This window comes from Podarcis tiliguerta, assembly GCF_965153285.1.
Source record: "Podarcis tiliguerta genome assembly, chromosome: 4".
Classification (NCBI taxonomy): Eukaryota; Metazoa; Chordata; class Lepidosauria; order Squamata; family Lacertidae; genus Podarcis; species Podarcis tiliguerta.
The window spans coordinates 27,637,067-27,659,060 of NC_139537.1; the positions used below are offsets into that span (position 1 = coordinate 27,637,067).

Here is a 21,994-nt window from a genome sequence, read left to right on the forward strand (position 1 = left end):
ATTAAGCGTGAGGCAGACAAAGGTGAGGTCTGGCCAAATGGGGCTTGGCAGCTGCTGCCAGTTGTGCAGCACTTCCCAAATGCCTGATTGTTAAGTGCTTTGGAAGCACTTTCCAAATGACATTTGGCAAGCTCTGTGCTCAGCACTTCTCTCACTGATGCTACGGCAGTGGTTTCCTGCATCAAAAGAGGGGTGGACTAGATAGCTGTTGAGATCCCTTCAGGCTCTGTGATTCTGTGACCCATTATTTCATTACCATCACTTCATCTTGTGGCCGCAAATTCCACAAGTCAGTTATGAGCAATGGAAAGTCCTCTCTTTTGTGGGCCCTGATCCTCTTGTTTAGCAATTTCGTTGGGTACCTACACTCCAGTATATTGTATAAACACCTGCCATGTCCTTATAGATATTTATCTATTCAAATATGACTCCACATTTTCATTTCTTATATATTCACCTGGTACCACTAAAGAGTATTGTTTTTTTTAAAAAAAATTGTAGACAATAAGGCCTGTACATACTCCAGTGCTGTTGTGTTTTCCCCATCTGCAATTTGAAAAGTAGGAGGAATGCCATTTGTGAAAACTGCTTCTTTCTTTTATTTGCCAGTACATTCTGTTTACAGGTAGTAATTTTTGCACTTCAGAAATTAGTAGCAAACATTTTAGCATTGATTTTAAAGTAGTATTTTACTGTAGGGAAGAAAAATGAAAATTACTTGACTGCTGTTTATAGCAGAAATAGCTGGGAGCCTTTTTACTCTATTAGCACAGATTTCAGCTATATTGCAGTCATTACCTTAGAATAAATTACCTATTATTCTACAATGTTTTGCATTCTTCAACTTTTTGCAGTAAAGACTGCTGAACAATTTAGATAGTTCTCTTAGAAAATAGCAGAGCTGATCATCTTAACAATATTCGACATATTGATAATGTGCCTCTTTAATTGTCTTTTAAAGACAGCACGAACAATAGATTCAAGTTTTTTGCTGTAATATACAGCGGAGTGTTCCATTATCTGAATTCCCTGAAATAATTTTGGATTTACAAAATAGCTGAATTCAACAGCTCCTTTGACTGAAATGACCTTGGCAAGGTTGGCTGCTTCTTGTTCTTGGAACTTCAACAATGGCCTGAAGAATATTGTAACACTCCAAATTTGAATTTGCAAACTGGGAGCCAGGAACCTGCACTCCCACTCTCGCCAGGAGTAAATGCCCACATGACAAGTTTAGGGGAAATCCTTCTTACCCATAACTGCAGCTAACTGCTGATAAACTCTTTTACTGCACTTCTATGCCTGACTTCCAATTTGTTAATCACAATTAGCGTCAAGTCAGCAATTGTCTGCACTGTACAATAGTGCAGGCAGAAAAAAGGGCAAATGGAAGCAAAGGTTTAGGAATCCTGAGAAAGGGAGAAACAATGACTCTAACAAGTAACAGAGGATTCAGAATTGTTTGGGCAACAACCTCTATCTCTTCTTCGCCTACAATACAGTCATACCTCATGTTATGGACACTTCAGGTTACGTCTTTTCAGGTTGTATCCCGCGGCGACCCGGAAGTACCAGAAAGGGTTACTTCTGGGTTTCGCCGCTTGCGCATGCGCAGAAGCGCTAAATCATGCCGCGCACCTGCGCTGATACGGCGCTCCAGGTTGCACACTTTTCAGGCTGCGAACGGGCCTCCAGAATGGATCCCATTTGCAACCAGAGGTACCACTGTATATATATAGATGATTACATAACATGCCATATCATACTTGTGATATTAATAAGAGATTTTGAGGTTCAAACCAGAGGTGACAATTGTTCTAGACAAATGTATGTATATCTGACCCAGAACTCAGCAGTTAAAGATCTGATCAACACAGGTAAACAAGCAGGGCCAGTCCTGCTATTAGGCAAAGTGAGATAGCTGCCTCAGGCAGCAGGTGCCAGAGGGCAGCCGCAGTCACCCACTATTTTCCCTGAATCTTCTATGCTAGTCTGCCAAGTGCCTCCTAAGCAGGCCTACTGCACTCAATATGGTGTAGAATGTTGTCCTATCACCAGTGTTTAAATAATATCCAGCTGCTAGTCCAATCAGATTTCTGTCCATGGAATAGGAGCACTATTTTGTCCTACCTCATTTTGTCCTACCTCAGGTAGCAAAATGTCTTGAGCCAGCGTCTAGATACAATCAGATAATCAGCAGAAGTGATTCAAACACAAGACCTGAATCCAAGGCTTCACAAAGTTAGTGGCTCCTTCAAGAAAAGGTGGAGCAAGAAGTGGTTTTTTACCTCAGCCAACAAATATGAATTGAGGTTGTACAGAACATGTATTCCTAGGCTGACTAGCTACTGAGCCTTGTTCAGAGTAACTGATGGTGTGGCCATCTGCTTTTGTTTTTTCCATTAAGTTGTTGGCAAAATACCAAAGTGCAGTTATGTGGTGGCTGGATTATGAAGCGCTGGGTTCCTGTGATTGTGTGATGCACACAGCTGGGGAAATAGGTACAAGGCTCCAATGAGTGGGGTTTCTGACACTTTCCCCCCTCTTTTAGCATAGATACCAGAGCAATATAGCAAATAATAAATATAATTAATGAATTGGAATTGGATATTTCACTGTGTTCTGTTATTGCTGTGAGGGTATTTGTGTGCAATTTTAATGAGTCTTAATTGCTTTCATTTTATATATTTGTAAGTTGCCTTGGGATCGTACATGAAAGGACAGTTTTAAACAATCTAATAAACAAATAGTGTGCTTCACCTATACAAATACTTATACCTTCAAATTAATAAAAAAAACATGGAATAAAGCTGCATTTTTTAAAAAAATGCACCAAGTCCAGGATAGTAAAGTACAGTGGTACCTCGGGTTACATACGGTTCAGGTTACAGACGCTTCAGGTTACAGACTCCGTTAACTCAGAAATAGTACCTCGGGTTAAGAACTTTGCTTCAGGATGAGAACAGAAATCGTGCGGCGGCAGCGGGAGGCCCCATTAGCTAAAGTGGTGCTTCAGGTTAAGAACAGTTTCAGGTTAAGAACGGACCGCCAGAACAAATTAAGTTCTTAACCCCAGGTATCACTATATATCAATATATATAGGGTGGCTTCATTTCTGTGTAATCAGAACTGATAAGATATTTAGCAGGCAGATGTGCAATGAATTTGTAGAATACAAAAATTTAATTCACGTTGTTGTTGTTGTTGTTTAGTCGTTTAGTCGTGTGACCCCATGGATCAGAGCACGCCAGGCACTCCTGTCTTCCACTGCCTCCCACTATATAAAATGCTTTGTCCTAGATGGTCAAATGTTTTTCTAGCTTGGTCTGTGAACTAACTGAACATAAAATCACATTTAAATTTTTAATACAGCTTTGTGTATATAACCAAAGAAAAATATGGCTATTACATACTTGGATTTACTGAGTGTGTCTGTTTCCATATCCTAGGCATTAAAAATAATGCTTTAGATGATCGTGCTTTATTTCTACAATAAGCTACCACCACAACAAACAATACCATTAAAAGCCATTCCTTCAACATCAAGTTTTCTCCAGAGTTTGCTTGGTTATTTTCTTCTCTCTGCCTCCCCAGGTTTCCTCTGTGTCATGTCTCACAAAAACTATTCTTTGCTATTCAGCAAATGGAACAAAACATAACATTTGGTTTTTGATATAAAACATTTATAAATATGTAGGCTGAATTAATTTGTACAAGAAGAGAAAATTAGAACATACGCTATTAATTTATTTCTGCTTTGTGAGGTATTTCTTTTGTTAGTGACAAATGTCTGCTTTTCTCCTGTTCATAGTTATTAATACATAAGAAGATTGCCCAGGTTCTTCGACTTCTGGCGGAGGTCAGAGGAATGTAACATAGCTTTTGCATCTAATGGCTAGCATTTTTATTTTCAATTAATTTCTAAATGAATTGAATTGAATAAATTTTATCCTTGTAGGCCAGGATCCAGTGAAATATGCAACTAGTGCATCTACTCATGACCTCTGACTATTGGCTGTACAGTGGTACCTCTGGTTAAGTACTTAATTCGTTCCGGAGGTCCGTTCTTAACCTAAAACTGTTCTTAACCTGAAGCACCACTTTAGCTGATGGGGCCTCCTGCTGCCACCACGCCGCCGGAGCACGATTTCTGTTCTCATCCTGAAGCAAAGTTCTTAACCTGAAGCACTATTTCTGGGTTAGTGGAGTGTGTAACCTGAAGCGTATGTAACTTGAAGCGTATGTAACCCAAGGTACCACTGTAGTATCTTTCCCCTCCAAAATAATCACTGTGGCTGATTCTCATACTCACCCGCCACATTTGGTTAGCACAAACATTTCCACTTGCACAATGGGACTCCCCCCCCCCCCGTGTGCAGCTCACCCCCCCCCCCCAGATCTGCCACAGAGGCTTGGAAGAACCTCTAGAACAAATTTGGGAGTGGTGCAGGGAGGAGGAGAGGGTGAGAACGTTGTGTTGTGAAAGCAGAAGTCCTTTTGCTGATGGAGCGTTAACAGAATGCTGTGCTGGATACAACCCTGTATAATGCACATTCAATGCATTCTGAGAACTATATTATTTATGTAAGCTTTGCTTTTGAACTGCTAGGTTGGCAGAAGCTGGGCCATAGCAACAGGAGCTCACCCTGTCGCACAGATTCGAACTGCCGACCTTCCATTCGGCAAGCCCAAGAGGCTCAGTGGTTTAGACCACAACGCCACCTGTGTGTCAGGAGCTCAGCCTACGCTAGAGTAGGACTCTGGTAGAGACACATGCCCAACTGGCATGTTCCCTCCCTCCTGGTCGATCGTTCGGGAGCTTCAAAAGCTTTCTTCAGCCCGAACATCACAGCGACCGATGCCAACCGACACCAGCACACTTAGGGATCCGCAGAGTTTGCGCAGTTGCGTAACAGACCTCAGCAACTCAGCATGGCAACATGGCTCCCTCTCTCTAGCATCAGACAGCAAAGAGAGAGAACAAAGGACAATAGTCCCACTTCACAGAACACAGTAACACTAACATCCTGTCTCCGTCTCTTCCCCCTCTGGGAAGTCAAAACATATACCGTCACGTGAAAGAGAAAAATCCCATGACTGCAATCATGGAGCAGGAATTCTAACACTGTGTTCCTGATATTTATGTAAGGGAGTCATCTCATCACCAAAAAAGAAGTCAAAAGAAGACATTGATTTGCATGAAGGTAGTTGCAAAGGTAGAAATTGCAAATGTAGAAATAATGCTTTTCATCGTCATGTTGTATTCAATAAGCCAAAACAACAAAAAGGCGCTATTAAAAATAAAAAAGTTTAACTATAAATGAAATACATTTCACCATAGTCAAGCAGATTGTAACCAGATGACATGTGTACCTGTGCAGTCTGCTGCTCAGGTCTTGTTGACTGGCAGATTCAAGGAACCTGCTCTGCAATTTTTACAGTTCTTTATCGTCAAACTAGATTTGGACTGGATAGCCCTTCAAATAGAGGACCATGTGTTGTAAAGTTGGAAATGGCTACCACACGTTTCCTGATAAGGATGTGACCAGAAATCCTCCCATGCCAAACGAGACAGGGCATGGCAATCTCAGGAGCCAGGCCTAAAAATCTGACTAGAGCAGCATGCCTCCCAGTTGCCTCCCAGTTGCTTTCCAACCTTTTTGGAGAAAAGATATAGTGAATTCTATCGCTGCATTTCAGGGTTGTTTAAAACAACAACATTCACACACCTGCCATTTCTGGTCTAGTTTACTTCTTGGGTATGATCATTTCAAAGAATGGATTTTCTTTCTTTCTCCATTTTCTTTAGGATTAGGCAGTGAAGTCAAGAGAAAAAAAATATAGGCCTGGGAACTATAATCTCCACTTCTGAACGTTTTATTTACTTGCAGTTCAGTTGTTAGGAGGCTTACCTGATAATCTGACAGTTGGGATGACTCCCAAAGACTCTCCAAATGCTTAAGAACCTGGTTAGTTGGTTTCTATGAAGCAACAATGGTAAGAACTGCTGTCGTAAGTTTATAGTTGTGGGAACCAGCACAGGACTGTGAAAATATTCTATAGTTGAACTGGCTACAGCCTTTATCATCAGCTCTGCTCAAGGGCTCCCTTCTGTGTTTTATAAGGAAGTTAGATGAGAGGCTTTCACGCAGCCTCTCTGGGGATCAGGTTGCTGAAGTGTAGGGATTTAGATTTCTCCAAGCCAATAGTTCTTCTCAACAGATGGGCTTGGACAGTGGCAAGTTTAACAGTATGTTAATATAAATAGCTCTAGCAATAGCTCTATGAACCCATCCAAAGCAAAAATTAAACCAGAAGAGTTTCCTGTTTCTTCAGATTTAAAAATATGTATATTTCAAGAAAGAAAATACCCCTCTCAAAGTACAAGCCCTCCAAGGATTCCTCAGTAAGCAGGGCTTTCCCCCCAGTTCTGACACCTCTCAGGTGGGCGCCATTGCCATTCTAAGAGAACAAGGGAAGTGTTCATGGTGAGTTCTGGCACCTCTTTTTCTAGAAAAATAGCACTGCCAGTAAGAATAGTTAAAGAATAGTTAAATAAGTCTCATAATCAACCATTCAAATATTGTTCCCCCAGGAAACAATACAAAATAAAACAGTAGGATGGCATCACATGTAGCAATCTAGATTAGCACAAGTAAAATTTACAGCCACAACATGTTTTTGCAAACCTAGTATGAGAAGGAGGCTTTTCCTGTTTCACAGTTCCTTCCAGCATTCTTCTTTGTTTGTTCTAGGCCTTAGCTATTTTCATTTGTTTCATTATATTTTTGTTTAAATCATTGTTTGTATTATAATGTCGCTGTTACACATTTTGGAATTTTATTCAACTTGAAAGGCAGGATCTACAGTAAATATTCTAGATAGAAATATTGGGTTGAGTGTTTCAGACACACTTCAGTTGGACTGTATTAGAGTAAATCATTATCTTTCAAAGAAAATTGTGGAAGAGCATGAGTTTTAGGGGTTTGCAAATAAAGACTATAAATTCTCTATAGCTGCTGTTGCCCAGTTCACAGTTGTAAGTAGTTAAGTGCCGCTGAAACCAAAGGGCTTCAGTTTCTGTTGAATAGTATCCCATAAAAGAATATTTGGAAGACCTTGAATCTCATTATACTGAAATTACAAACAAGACTGTAGACTGGTAAGGCTGGTAGTTTGTGGGTTTATTGTTTACCATTAATATACATGTATTTCATGAGTAAGCAATCACCAGGAGCTGTGGGGTTATGCATGGCTATATAAATGTGATATCGTAATATAATCTTTATTCTAACTGAAATTCTATATTGCATGCTTTTCTCTGCTATATTTTATCAGATATTTCAGGAAAAATATTCTTACAAAAGCCATTATGGACTATATTAGAGCCCCTTGCCATAATCCATGTTTAGGGAAGTTTTTAATGTCTGATGTTTTATTGTATTTTTAATATTTTGTTGGAAGCCACCCAGAGTGACTAGGGAAACCCTGCCAGATGTGTGGGGTATAAATAAATTGTTGTTGTTGTTATCCAAAGCTGTGCCCACTACTTGACAAAATGTGAGGGGCAGCAGAATTGATGATAAGAGGTGTAAAGATTTCCCAAGTGTAAGGAAAACCAAACAGAACATCCACCCAAACATTGATGGAAAGTATGCCTGAAAAGTGAAATCCTCACAAGTAAACATGGCATGCATCAAGCCTGTTTTAGGCTGATAATTTTTAAAGCCCACTGTTGAGCTCTTTAAATAAAAACTGAACTAGGCAGCTGTAAGCAATTGCTGTTAAATTTCATGAGCACCAAAAAGCATTTTTATCAGGATACAGGGGGCAGTTTCAAATTCACAGTAAAGCTTTCTCCTTTCAAGTTATTCAGAATCTTAGCATTTAATTTAGATGAGGATGAAATTCTTTTCAGCCAATGGCTTCTAGGCTCCTTAAAAATATAATTAAATCCAGTGCTTTTTCTTATACAAATAAAAAAGTGAGGCTTGCTGAGCTCATGGTGGGTGGTCAGGCGGAAATAGATGAGACCCATTCATGAGAAGCAGTTCCATTAGTAACTCCTGAAAAGCGTGAGCGTGAGACTTGGCTGAAGACATTTGCATTATTATGGTTTTTATTATTTACTTGTAAACCACATAGAGGATATTGGTTAGTGGGCAGGATATAAATATTAAAAATAAAGAAATACTAACAGAGCAATCCAAACCCCCAATCCACTGTGCTGCAGAAGGTTTGGATGAAGAGGAAATCCTTCCACCAGCCTCTATGTGTCAGGGGGCTCCCAACCCTGCCAGCAAGTACTCAAATGCACTTGTCCAAATGATGGGCTGAAGCTCCCACTAGCAGCACTTCTGCCTTTTCAAAACGGATGCCTTTCTTAGTTCACCAGTACTGCGTTGGTACCTGCTCCTTTGTTTCTAGGTGCACCAATGGCAATTTTATCCCTAATGTCTTCCTTCTTGCCATTTCATTCCAGTTGTACCCTAGTAGCTTGAGACCATGCAATCTTGGCTTCCCCAAAAGTATTTTCTAATACCTTGTGCTCTCCTAAATTATTTTACCGTTCCTGATCTCTTTTTAAGAGCACTTCCGTTAGGAGGTTACATGATCTTTGCTGGGTGGGCTGGCCAGTTACTTTTTAATGAAGTGGTGAAGTATATGATTAGTATGTGTGATATCATATTCAGCCTATCCGGTAATGGGTCACAGGCAGCTGGAGGCTGAGACCACAGCTAGGAAGGAAATCCATCGCCAGTTAAGGGTGACATCACTTTGTTAGATGGACCATTAGGCTGGATACACACTGCTTCCTAAACTTGCAGGTGCCAACACTCACCATTCTGGATTGCAGAAAGCCACCAGCCCCTTCAGAAGAGTCAGTGCTACAGAAGATAAAGATGAGAAGTTGAAGGTGAACTGTAGGAACTGAGGGTGCTTGACTAATGTTGCTTTTAGGTTGCGACTCTCGAAAAGTACTAATGTAATCATAGATTGCCATTTAAAGACAATAGAATTTCAGTAGTGCCCCAGAACTATGGAATAACTAGGCTTATGTGGTTCAATGATTATATCTCCTATATACCTGGAGGGGGGAAATTAAATTAAGAAGACCTACAATGGGGTAATATACATATACATATATATATACATAGTATATATATTCTTCCATACAGATGTACCACTTAAATCACTGCCATTATATACATTACACTGAAAATACAAATACCATTTTCATTTGGGTCTTCAGCTCCCAACAGTGCCAGCTGAAGACTCCTTTTTGCTTTTCAGTGAAACTCTTCCATGCTTTTAAAGATGCCAAAGCCAAACTGAAATCAATATTCTTCACCTAGCTTGTCACAAGTACTGAATATTTTGATGCTATTTTAACAGCTGTAAGCACAAATAAAGAAGCAGGATCTCATAACATTAGTATAAAACAATAACATCTTCAAACTGCATATGATTTCTACCCAGAGGGCTGTCAGTCTTGCCTGTCTAAAGAACAGAGTGCTTATGGGCTATTAATCATGCTGGCTTTGTAGAAATAGCATTAAAAGGAGAAATAGCATTAAAATTAATAGTGTTACTTATTGAGCACAAGAGACAAAACATGAAAATAATTTCAATTCATTATCATATGTGCTTAAGGAAATAGCTCCTACATCTCCTACAATATTTTTTATTTTGCTGCTTTAATGCAAGATTATGTTTTGGTTTTCTGCTAGGATGGCCAAGTGAGAAAGACTCCCGCACTATGCACTTTTAATAGCTACAGACCCTCCAAGTGTCCCTATTTTCCTGATTTAAAGAAGATGTCAGTTTGTGATTTGACCCAGTATTTCTCACTTTTCCTTAAAGGTAAATGTAAAGGTAAAGGGACCCCTGACCATTAGGTCCAGTCTTGACCGACTCTGGGGTTGCGGCGCTCATCTCGCTTTATTGGCCGAGGGAGCCGGCGTACAGCTTCCGGGTCATGTGGCCAGCATGACTAAGCTGCTTCTGGCGAACCAGAGCAGCGCACGGAAACGCCGTTTACCTTCCCGCCGGAGTGGTACCTATTTATCTAGTTGCACTTTGACATGATTTCGAACTGCTAGGTTGGCAGGAGCTGGGACCGAACAATGGGAGCTCACCCCGTCACAGGGAGTCGAACCGCCGACCTTCTGATTGGCAAATCCTAGGCTCTGTGGTTTAACCCACAGCACCACCTGTGTCCCCAACTTTTCCTTAGGATGTACCTATTTTCATTGGAGAAATGTTGGAGGGTATGGAGTTATCCGACCCCCAAGCCGTCTGAAGGCAATCCTGTTCAGTGGTACCTCGGGTTAAGAACTTAATTTGTTCTGGAGGTCTGTTCTTAACCTGAAACTGCCGCTGCACCGCCAGAGCACGATTTCTGTTCTCATCCTGAAGCAAAGTTCTTAACCTGAAGTACTATTTCTAGGTTAGCGGAGTCTATAGCCTGAAGCATCTGTAACCTGAAGCTTCTGTAACCCGAGGTACCACTGTATAGGGAAGGTTTTTTAATGTTTAATGTTTTATTATGTTTTTATATATGTTGGAAGCCGCCCAGAGTGCCTGGGGAAACAAGATGTATGAGTCTTAAATAGTAACATTATCATTATAGAACGGGATGTCCCTATTTTCATCAGAGAAATGTTGGAGGGTATGATATCTGCATTTTCTTACATAGACTTATAGTCAGAAATCCTCAAGTCCAATTCATTGCTCAAATTCTAGCATCTTCTGCATACCCAGTGATGGCCACTAGCCTCTGCTTAGTGCTTATCATTCCAAGGAAAGAGAGCCCACCGCCTCCCAAGGCAATGATAAACGAGCTCTTATCTTTAGGATGTTTTACTGAGAGCCAGTATGGTGTAGTGGTTAAGAGCGGTAGTCTCGTAATCTGGGAAACCGGGTTCGCGTCTCCGCTCCTCCACATGCAGCTGCTGGGTGACCTTGGGCCAGTCACACTTCTTTGAAGTCTCTCAGCCCCACTCACCTCACAGAGTGTTTGTTGTGGGGAAGGAAGGGAAAGGAGAATGTTAGCCGCTTTGAGACTCCTTCGGGTAGTGATAACGTGGGATATCAAATCCAAACTCTTCTTCTTGAGAGCCAGCGTGGTGTAGTGGTTAAAAGTGGTGGACTCGTAATCTCGTGAACCGGGTTTGCTTCCCCGCTCCTCCACATGCAGCTGCTGGGTGACCTTGGGCCAGTCACACTTCTCTGAAGTCTCTCAGCCTCACTCACCTCACAGAGTGTTTGTTGTGGGGAAAGAAGGGAAAGGAGAATGTTAGCCGCTTTGAGACTCCTTGGGGTAGTGATAAAGCGGGATATCAAATCCAAACTACTACTTTTACTAATATTTTGCTAAAATGTAGAAATTCACAAAAGATTGTGAGGAGTGTCAGCATTCATCTACAAATATTTCCAGCACTCATGGTCACAAAACAGCAGGAACAAGCCATTAAGCACTTCTTCTGTGTAAGCCCCCATTCAGATTAGATGACACACATACTCTTCAGTGGACTGTAGTCAGTGTTGTATTTATGGTTTATGCAGTCCTTTTGAGGAGCCCTTTTGATTCACCTATGCATGACTAAAAGTATGACAGAGCTAAATGCATAAGAACCAGTTAATTAATAACACGGGCAGCCTTTTTACTCTTATATTATCAAACAGTATTTTTTTCATAACACATAAATAACAGGTGAAATAAACCACAGCCAGATTTCTCACTTGCTTTAATACCCCGAGTTACTACTGGATTTTCTAGACACTTCTTAAGATAACCATGAACAGGAGAAAGTTCTGGCAAGTTCTAGTAAAAAACATGTCTGTGTTCTACAGCAGCTATATTTTAATCAGGAAGTAGGAAAAATGAAGAGTGGAAACCACAGCAAATTAGAATCCAGCAATGACATGGCAATTGTTTGTAGTGACATTTCAAGGGTATCCTCTCAGTTAATGATGTATACCGAGATCTTGAGTGCCCCCAGCCATACGGGTTCCTACTGCTGTTCATACCTATAAATCCACTACTGATTGTAGTCAGTTGGTTTTGTTTTTCTTGAGGTGCAACTCACACTTAATTCTTGAAAACAGTTTCTTTTTGTAGCTACAGGGTGAATAAAATGAGGTTTTTTTACATTGTGATCAGACTTTTCAAAAGGGCCAGATGGAGATCACATGAAATACCGTGGGAGAAATAAAAAAGATGTTGCTATGGTTCTCACTAGTGCCGCAGGGATTTTGAGAGCCTGGCATTATCTTTCTATTGCTACCTGGCTGTGAATATGACATAGGGAAGGTGTTCCATAATTTTTAAGAGGCTACAGAGGTGTTGTATCCATTTCAGAAATATCATTGTCAGAATGAGCCATCAGATAGCGTAGGGAGAAAAATGAAAAGCAGGATGAGGGAAGGACAGCAGGCCGTTAAGAGGGGAGGAGGACTGACAAATGCAGAGGATAAGAAAGATAGATGAACCTTCCTCCCCCCCCCCTTTTTTTTTCTTGAGGTAAACCAGAATGTTCCCTGAAGTGCTTGAAGTGCAGATGTTGTCTTAGGTGTGGTATAACCACAAAGCATCTGGAGCTCTGTTTGCCAGATAGATTTCCTGCTATTCCTGATTGAATAACACTAAAGCTGCATTTTATATACAGTGGTACCTCGGGTTACATACGCTTCAGGTTACAGACTCCGCTAACCCAGAAATAAGAACTTTGCTTCAGGATGAGAACAGAAATTGTGCTCCGGTGGTGCGGCGGCAGCGGGAGGCCCCATTAGCTAAAGTGGTGCTTTAGGTTAAGAACAGTTTCAGGTTAAAAACGGACCTCTGGAACAAATTAAGTACTTAACCCGAGGTACCACTGTATGGGGTTTTGATATAATGTCAGTGCCGAATGGACACACGTATGACTGCCAACTTCTGTTGTTGTTTTTTATAATGAGGGTTTGTTAAGTGGGAGTTTGCCCTGATAATACACTTGGCAAGTGGAAAAAGAAGGGAGAGAGAAACCAGCCCCCAAATGACATGTATAAGTGATAAATGCCGATATTTGTAAGACATACCAGTGGAGCAGAGTGAAATCCCATCAGCCTCAACCAGCATGGCTGATGGTCAAGGATTATAGGAGTTGCAGTTCATTCTTATTGTAGATTAATTTATATGTATACCAAAAGACTGGACGCAGGTGGCGCTGTGGGTTAAACCACAGAGCCTAGGACTTGCTGATCAGAAGGTCAGTGGTTCGAGTCCCCACAACGGGGTGAGCTCCTGTTGCTCGGTCCCCACTCCTGCCCACCTAGCAGTTCAAAAGCATGTCAAAGTGCAAGTAGATAAATAGGTACCGCTCCTGCGGAAAGGTAAACGGCGTTTCCGTGCGCTGCTCTGGTTCGCCAGAAGCGGCTTAGTCATGCTGGCCACATGACCCGGAAGCTGTACGCCGGCTCCCTCGGCCAATAAAGCGAGATGAGCGCCGCAACCCCAGAGTCATCCGCAACTGGACCTAATGATCAGGGGTCCCTTTACCTTTACCTTATACCAAAAGACATGCTAAAGTATGTCTAAATGAGCCAGACTAAAGTGCTAGTACACGCCACACATTTAGAGCACATGACTTCCCCCAAAGAACCCTGGGAACTGCTGGGAATTATATCTCTGCAGGAGGTAAACTACTGTTCCCATGATTCTTTGGGGGAAGCCATGTGCTTTAAATGTGTGGCATGTATGCAGCCTTCATTTCCATTTAAGGCAATGGGACTTAAGTAGCACCTAACTTGGTCATTGATTTCCGTGAAACTTAAAGGAGCAATTAACTTAGTCAGGACCCAACCCAAAATGTGTTAGCATAGCATATGTTTTCATGTATCATGTGGGTTCAAAACTGATTGCATCTATTATGTTTCCTTTAGCCAATTCTATGAAATAATGGACAACCCAAAATGTGTTAGCATAGCATATGTTTTCCATTTCATGTATCATGTAGGTTCAAAACTGATTGCATCTATGATGTTTCCTTTAGCCAATTCTATGAAATAATGGACAATAGAAAGGCTCTGGAATCATTATCAGTTAGCATGTGTCAAGATGATTACAATTGCTGTATTTTAGGTGTCAAAGACGTGGTCTAACAGTGTTAACAGCAGTCAGACATGTAACAAAACCAATTTAAGCATGTGAAAAAACTCTTGATTCTGACTTGAAACGTCAACGATAACTGTACTAAAGATGTAGGTTAGTTTACTTTTAAGATCACAAAGCTATGGGAATATCTGGTCTTTAATTAATTAGTGTAACTTTAGGGGACAATTTCCTTCTGAATTACAAATACCTTCTCTGTAACCAGTCCATGTAGGAATTGGAAGAAATTTGTATTTGTCTAATTTGACAGGTATACATAAACTTGAGATCACCTCTCTCTGGCATTTTCACTTCCTTGAGAATGTTAATTCAAAAGTATTTTGCGACTTGTAATAGATAATAATAGTTGGACCAACATAAACAGTAATATCTGATGCTATCTTTATATTAGCATATAATAGCTTGGCAAGTAGAAGCTGATAGCTATGCCTGATTTGCAGCCTATATGGGTATTGAAAATTAAGAGGGTTACCATTGACTCCTCTGTATAGAAAATCAGGTGGTAAAAAGCCACTGAGTACATACTAAATAAGATGTATTTAGCTGTAAAATAATGGTTGCCTTTGACAGAATAAATTTAAGTGCCCATCTCTTATAATCTAAACAACCCATCTTATTTAGAAGTTACTGCTGTTTTCAACCTCCCTCTTTGTTAACATAAATCTGTTTGAAGAAGGAGGCAAAATCAATAGCATTGGTGTAAACTGAAGTTGTAGCTGTATAATCAGAATTTGCCAAAGACTGGTCAGCTTGAAAGCAAATGTGTAAATTAAAGCCCGGCAGCACTTTGCAAGATTTAATTCATTTCTCTGCTGCATCTGCAAAAGAAAAGAAACATTATTTAAGCCATTACTATAAAAAGTGGCAGATGAATGTCCATGATTAATATAGATACTCAATATAACATTTTTATTTCAATATGATGCTTTAAAAGCATGAGAAAATTGCCTTAATGTTGTCAGACTACTGAAAATAAGGGTTATTTGCTTGAATTGTTTATCAAAAGAGCTTTTTCTGGAAACCTTTGCATCCTCAACAGACATTGTTTGGCATTAAACATTTGTATTATTCCTCACACACTCTTATGATTAAATATTTAACACAGAGAGGGGGGAGCAGTCTGGTTCCACAGGAATGTGCATGATAAAATGCTGATGTCTAAAAAAGAAGTTTCTGAAAAATATTTTTTTTTTAATAATTTAAGTTATTTAAGTTCTGGAGAATATATTGTTGTATCAATGTTTGACTTCCCCAATAGATGTCATGAGGGATGGTAAAAGGCCAAATCCAATGCTCACACAACACACACAGTGCAGAAGGAATGGATCCTACTACACAAAGAGCACATCTAGTTTTCTATGCTCAATATATGCAGGTTGTTAATTGGAACCATTGGTGTTAAAAAACAGCCAATGACTTGGAGGAGAAGGAGAGCCCAGCATCAGCAACTGGCATTTAGGCAAATGTGGGGTCCCATTGATCCTGAATTTAACATTATTTTAAGAGGTCCCCCTCCCTAGTATTTCTTGGCCCTGCACTTGACGTGGCAACAGCCATGGAGAAGACTTTTCCTTGCCCATTGACAGTGCCACCAGCAAGGCCTCCCCCACTGATCTCATAGTAAGTCTTGCAAGAGGGACAGCTCCAGCCCCTAGCCAATCAGGGCTTTGTGCTTCAGGAGCAAAGCCTTGAATTTAGTCCAATAGCTGACCAGCAGCCACTACAATGCTTTGTGAAGTGGTGACACATTGTCCTGCATCTCCTGGGCCATTTTCAAGGCTAGCCCCACATAGAGCACTTACTGGAGTCCATTAGGGAGGGTATTAGAGCATAAGTCTCTGAAGCCAGGTCCGGCTGTAGGTGGAGAACCAGGTGAAGCTTGCCACTGAAGCTACCTGAGCCTCAAATACCAGCTTAGAATCAAGGAAGTAGTACCCCTAAGCCACATACCTGATCCTTCGGGGCAAATGCAACCCCACCCAAAACAAGTCATTTCCCTAATCCACATAAAGGAACCACTCACCCACAGCACCTCGGTATTTTCAGGCTCAATTTATTGGCCTTCATCCAGTCCATAACAGCCTCCAGGCACCAGTGTAGCACCTGCACAGCCTCTTCCGATTCATGTGAAATGGAGAGAGAGAGAGAGAGAGAGAGAGAGAAAGCTGAGTGTCATCAGCATATTGATGGCATCACACTTCAAATCCCTGGGTGTTTTGGTACTAAATTCAAGTCTGAAGCCAAATGGGAATGGCGCCTAAAAAAAAAATTAAGATCAGTTTTCTGGGTTTTGTTCTAGAATAAATATGAAATTTTTTTTAAGATTTCTGTCTGAAGGACAAGTTCTACTTCTGCTTTAAATTGCTCCTTTTAATTTCTAAAATAAATTTTATTACAATGTGGACCAAATCATGGGCACAGCTAAATATTCTTAGTTAGAAAAGCATGCACTTAGTGAGAACAAAGCACACCAAAATTACTCATATAAGCATGTCACGTTAAATAGTTTTCGTAGCATACTTTTTCTTCCACACTTATGCCTTGTTGTTGATATATGCATCATTTGTAATTGTTAGTTTTGTTGTAAATTTTTGTATTTATTTTTTTTAGATTTGTGTTTTCCCCCAAAAATTATTTCACATTTTCTTTTTCTTTTTTTTTTCATTTAAGATTCCAGAAGCTTATTTTATTAGGAATCCTCATACTTTCCTCCTTACAAAGGACTTTATTAAGGTATACATGCTGTATTTAGTGCAGAGAAATCTCACAAGACCTTAACTGCATGTCCTCACAGGTTAACATTTTCACATGCATTTCCAGCTACTTGAAATAGGAATGGTTAGTTGGTTAACTGAAGCATGCTTGAAAGGAGAAGCAAAGCTTGTCTACAAAATACTAACACTTGGATGAGTCTGCAGCCTGGGAGAAGAGCACCCGGTGAATTTTCTGGACTTTTTTCATGGCTGACTTGGGATATGCTTGCATTGTCAAGGAGTGTGTTGACCTATCTCTTTGATGCATATTGATTATGACAATCACTCTCCTTTCCCTGCAGGCCATGGAGGCACAGATACAGAACTTTGGACAGACGCCATCTCAGTTGCTTATTGAGCCACATCCGCCTCGGAGCTCTGCCATGCACCTGGTGAGATATAACTGCTTGTTGGGAATTTATTTCCTCTGAATCTGAGGATCCTTTATAGGTCATAAAATACCAATTTAAGTAACACTTTCTCTTTATGTGCCCTGAGTTCCCCACAAACACTGTATGTTTTACTCTGTGCAGATAAATTGCATGATTATAGTATAATGGTAAATTTGTGGCTTTGACAGTCACAGATTTTGTTTTCCCCAATTCCTTGGTTTTCTTTTAACAAGTCCCTATCATCATGAATATGTATTTGATGAATACTATTGTGCAAAATAAAAAAGCCCAGAAGATTTTCTTATGGTGGGGATCATATTGCAAGAAGAGAATGCAGCATTAGGAAATGATTTATGTGATTTATGAACACTGGCTACTTGTCAGAAGTGAGGAATTGTAGTTCAAATCATGTGGGAAACCTCCAGCCCACTCTCTGGAGAGGACACAGTGTGCACTTTTAACTTCAGTTTGAACTCCCAAATCATTCCTATCCATTCTTTTGTGTATTTATTCCAGAAGAAGAAGAAATCCATTATTCACCTAAAACTGGAAACAATAAGATCTGTTTTTATTTTTGCTCTTTGTTTGGAACATCATAACTATCAGGATTTTTTAAATAAAGTTTCATTAAATTCCAAAGTATAGGGTTTTTGACAGTTTTTTTTTAAAAAAAACTTAGTATAAGTAATAATTTTGGTGGCACTGATAATAATAATAATAATAATAAATTTATTTATATCCCGCCCTCCCCAGCCAAAGCTGGGCTCAGAGCAGCTAACATCATACAAGGAAGACAATGCATAGAACAAGCAATCAATAAATTAAGATACATCCTACAATTAATTCAAACAAATTAAAATTAAAACTGGACAAGTGGCAATCTTCAGGTTAAAATTGAAGGCGGTTAAAAACAGTCATCAAGGCTGTCTGAAATCTTTTATTTAATATAAAAAGCAGTTTACGTTGTTAGATTAAGGACAAGATTGTTAAAAATCCTATATGTCAACTTAGAATGCATAATGCTTCAGAAAACAAATTTCATTAGCAGTGTTCTCCTCATCACTCTTAGTTTTCAAACATTTTATTTATTTGTTATTCAAAAACAAAAATAGCTGTTTATATACTTATCCATACATGTGCCTCCAACCCAAAGAGCCTAAGGGATGTCCATGGGTTTCCATGGGCTTAGGGAGCCACACTAGAATTTTTTAAAAAAAATGTATTTTTGAAACAGTAGTCACACATGCATACATACTTACCATATAATGCACATGGGGCTGCCATTTTCAACAGAGTCCAATATTTCTTCTTAAAATGTGTAGGTTTTTTTGTCCTGTGGGTGCCATTAAAATCAGTGTTGCCATTGGCTTCTATGAAACTGTTAACTGGTTGTTTTTCAGCCGCTGCATTATATATAATGTAAACCTTATGAAAGATGTAAGTGGTGCTTCTGTTTGATTGACACTGTCACTATATGAAGTGCTGTAACTATTGAGATATTCTTTCTGTTAATGCTGACTTTATCATTTCACACCCTGTAATGATAACCCAATGGACCTTAACCATACCTCTTCTCTATTTCCCCTTGTGTAATGCTCCACCAATAGCTTTGCTAGTTTTGGTGTCCTGTTCTTGTAGCTTAGATGTGCATATAACATTGTTCCCCCTGTATGTGCAAATGCTTCCTGATTCGCTTAACCTTATTTTCCCCTCAGACCTCTTCACTAATTGTGTTATCCCTTCTGTTTTCTTCTGCTCTCTTCTCCTTTCTACTCAACAGTGTTTCCTTCCACAGAGTCCACTTATGTTTAAAGATCAGATGCAGCAGGATGTTATAATGGTTCTCAAATTTCCATCAAATTCTCCTGTCACACATGTGGCAGCCAACACACTTCCGCATCTTACTATTCCTGCCGTGGTAACTGTGACTTGCAGCCGACTTTTTGCAGTGAATAGATGGCACAACACAGTAGGTATGTCTCCCTAAAGAGAGTTTGTTTTGAACTTTCCACAAAGAATTCCTTTAGTTGCAAATAGATGTTATTTGGACTATTGCTATATTTCAGTTGTTTTAGTTGTTGTTGTTGTTTACTTACTACAAAACCTCTCTAAGCAACTTAAAGGTAAAGGTAAAGGTACCCCTGCCCGTACGGCCAGTCTTGACAGACTCTAGGGTTGTGCGCCCATCTCACTCAAAGAGGCCAAGGGCCAGCGCTGTCCGAAGACACTTCCGGGTCACGTGGCCAGCGTGACATCACTGCTCTGGTGAGCCAGAGCCGCACACGGAAACGCCGTTTACCTTCCCGCTAGTAAGCGGTCCCTATTTATCTACTTACACCCAGGGGTGCTTTCGAACTGCTAGGTTGGCAGGCGCTGGGACTGAACAGCGGGAGCGCACCCCGCCGCGGGGATTCGAACCGCCGACCTTTCAATCAGCAAGCCCTAGGCACTGAGGCTTTAACCCACAGCGCCACCCGCGTCCCAGTGCTGCAACTTAGAATCATAGAATTGTAGAGTTGGAAGGGACCCCAAAGGTTATCTATATCTAGTCCACAGTTTAGAGCCAAAAACCTAGCATAAAATCAGAACAATACATTCAAGTAAATTCTTTATTATTATTATTTGTTGACTTTTTATTTATTGAATAAAACCACAACAGCAACCCATACACAGACACACCAAAACAGCAGAAACGTCAGCAGCAGATAAACATTTCACCAATGAACATCAGAACATTTATTGTGATGTGTCAAATGCCTGAGAGAAAAGTTTTTGTCTGGCACTGAAAGGATGTTAATGTTGGCACCAAGCAGACCTTACTTGGGAGAGCATTCCACAAGCAGGGAGCTACAACTGAAAAGACCTTCCAGTGGTCTCCACCCTCTGAGAATGCACCCAGAGGAGGGCCTCACATAACAACCAAAGGTTCATATTTGGAGAGGCGCATTGAATGAGGCTTGGGAATGTACAGGCAACCAGTGCAGTTGTGCCAAAAGCAATGTTACATGATCAGTTTACCCTGAGCTTGTCGGCAGTATAGCCTGTCTGCACTAGCTGTAACTTCTTCAAAGGCACCCCCGCATAAAGCACATGCAGTAATCCAATCTTAAGGTTACCAGAGCATTGATTACTGCAGCCGGGTTATGCCTGTCCAGACAGGGTTGTGGTTGAGCCCCCAGCCTAGGCTGGTTTAAGACACTCCTCACCACCAAGGCCACCGGTGCCTCAAGCAACAGCAGTTGCTTCAGAAGGACCCCCAAATTACAGACAAGCTTTTTGAGTGATTGTGTGCCTGCTTAGAGCAGTCTTCTCAGTCTTCTTCTTAAGCCTGAGTTTGTTGGCTGTTGTCCAGTCCACTATCACAATCAGACACTGTTTCAGCACATTCACTGCCTCATCAGAAGTACATATCACCAGCAGCACTGATAGCAATGCACCCCACTGATCTAAAATTAGATATATGGATACAGCATAGTTTTCTTCAGGAATAGTCTTGCCACTTTCTCAGGTTGCCTGGAACCACTCCATCTTGTAATAAAACATTATTGTATCCTTGGCCCAACCGTCCCCTTCTTGCCTGATTTTCTAAGCCATTTTGTCCAGAACACCACAACACCTTTGCTGTAGGCCAAGGGTGGAGACCCTCAGGCTTGGGAGACCCTCCTTGAGAACACTTCCAGGCTGCCTATTCTCCCACAGGCCAATCCTTCTAAGTACTTTTGCCTAACTAAATGTCTCTTCGAACAGTGATGGTCCTTCTTACCTACCTAGAACAAGGATGGAGAGATCTGTGGCATGTGAGTGAGGCAACCTCTGACTTTTGCCCAGCTGCAATGTAGTCTACTAGGAGTCACTTTTGTCTCTGGAGAATTGTCCACTGGGGAATGTGGCCCTTAGGCTGAAAAGGATTCCCTTCCTCTGCTTTAAGCAGCACTTCCCTGGGAAAGGGAGCCCAGAACACTGTTTTTCAGTGGCCTGGTAGCATATGGCCTCCCTCTTCTCTCAAAGCCTAGGGGGTAATGTTTACAGAGTGGCATCCTACCAATTTGCTATAATAGTCTGCTGTCTCAACTTCGGTTTAGATCAGCACTACCATACCCTCCAGCATTTTTCCGATGAAAATGGGGACGTCCCATTTCATAATGATAATTTTAATATTTATATTCCCACACGTCTTACTGGGTTGCCCCAGACACTCTAGGCAGCTTCCAATATATATAAAATAATAATAAAAAAGCATTAAACATTTAAAAAACCTTCCCTATATAGGATTGCCTATATAGGCTTGAGGGTCAGATAACTCCATACCTTTCAACATTTCTCCAATAAAAATAGGGATGTCCTAAGGAAAAGTAGAACATTCCAGGAACAAGCAAGAAACCAGGAGGCCATAGTGGGCTCCGGGCCAGAAGGTAGTGCAAAATGGTGTCCATTTTTCTACTTTGAAATATTTTTCCATCTTCCCTTGATTTCTTGCTGTTCAAAGTAGGACAACAGCTTTTTAACCTGAAGAGGTAGAAAATAGGAACATGATCACCCTACAGTGCAGACCCATTAAAGCGAAGTGAAATAATACTTGTACAGTCCTCACTGGCTTTTTTCTCTCCTTTACTATGTAGGCCTCAGGGGAGCCCCAGGATATTCTTTGGATCAAGCTCATCATCTTCCCATTGAAATGGACCCATTGATTGGTATGT

The 21,994-nt window shown here is 40.7% G+C and overlaps 1 protein-coding gene across 8 annotated transcripts in view; it reads left to right on the forward strand.

Moving 5' to 3' along the window:
- NBEA (neurobeachin) overlaps positions 1 to 21,994 on the forward strand; it is a 349,991-nt gene that overhangs the window by 309,146 nt on the left and 18,851 nt on the right. For 7 of the 8 annotated variants that reach the window (XM_083437003.1, XM_083437002.1, XM_083436996.1 and 4 more), the window contains 3 exons: positions 17,208 to 17,297; positions 19,078 to 19,270; positions 21,917 to 21,988. In XM_083437003.1, the coding sequence (XP_083293129.1) occupies positions 17,208 to 17,297; positions 19,078 to 19,270; positions 21,917 to 21,988 (355 nt within the window). Of the gene's footprint in view, positions 1 to 16,822; positions 16,886 to 17,207; positions 17,298 to 19,077; positions 19,271 to 21,916; positions 21,989 to 21,994 lie in introns of all 8 variants that reach the window. The other variant, XM_083437001.1, reaches the window with a different exon arrangement.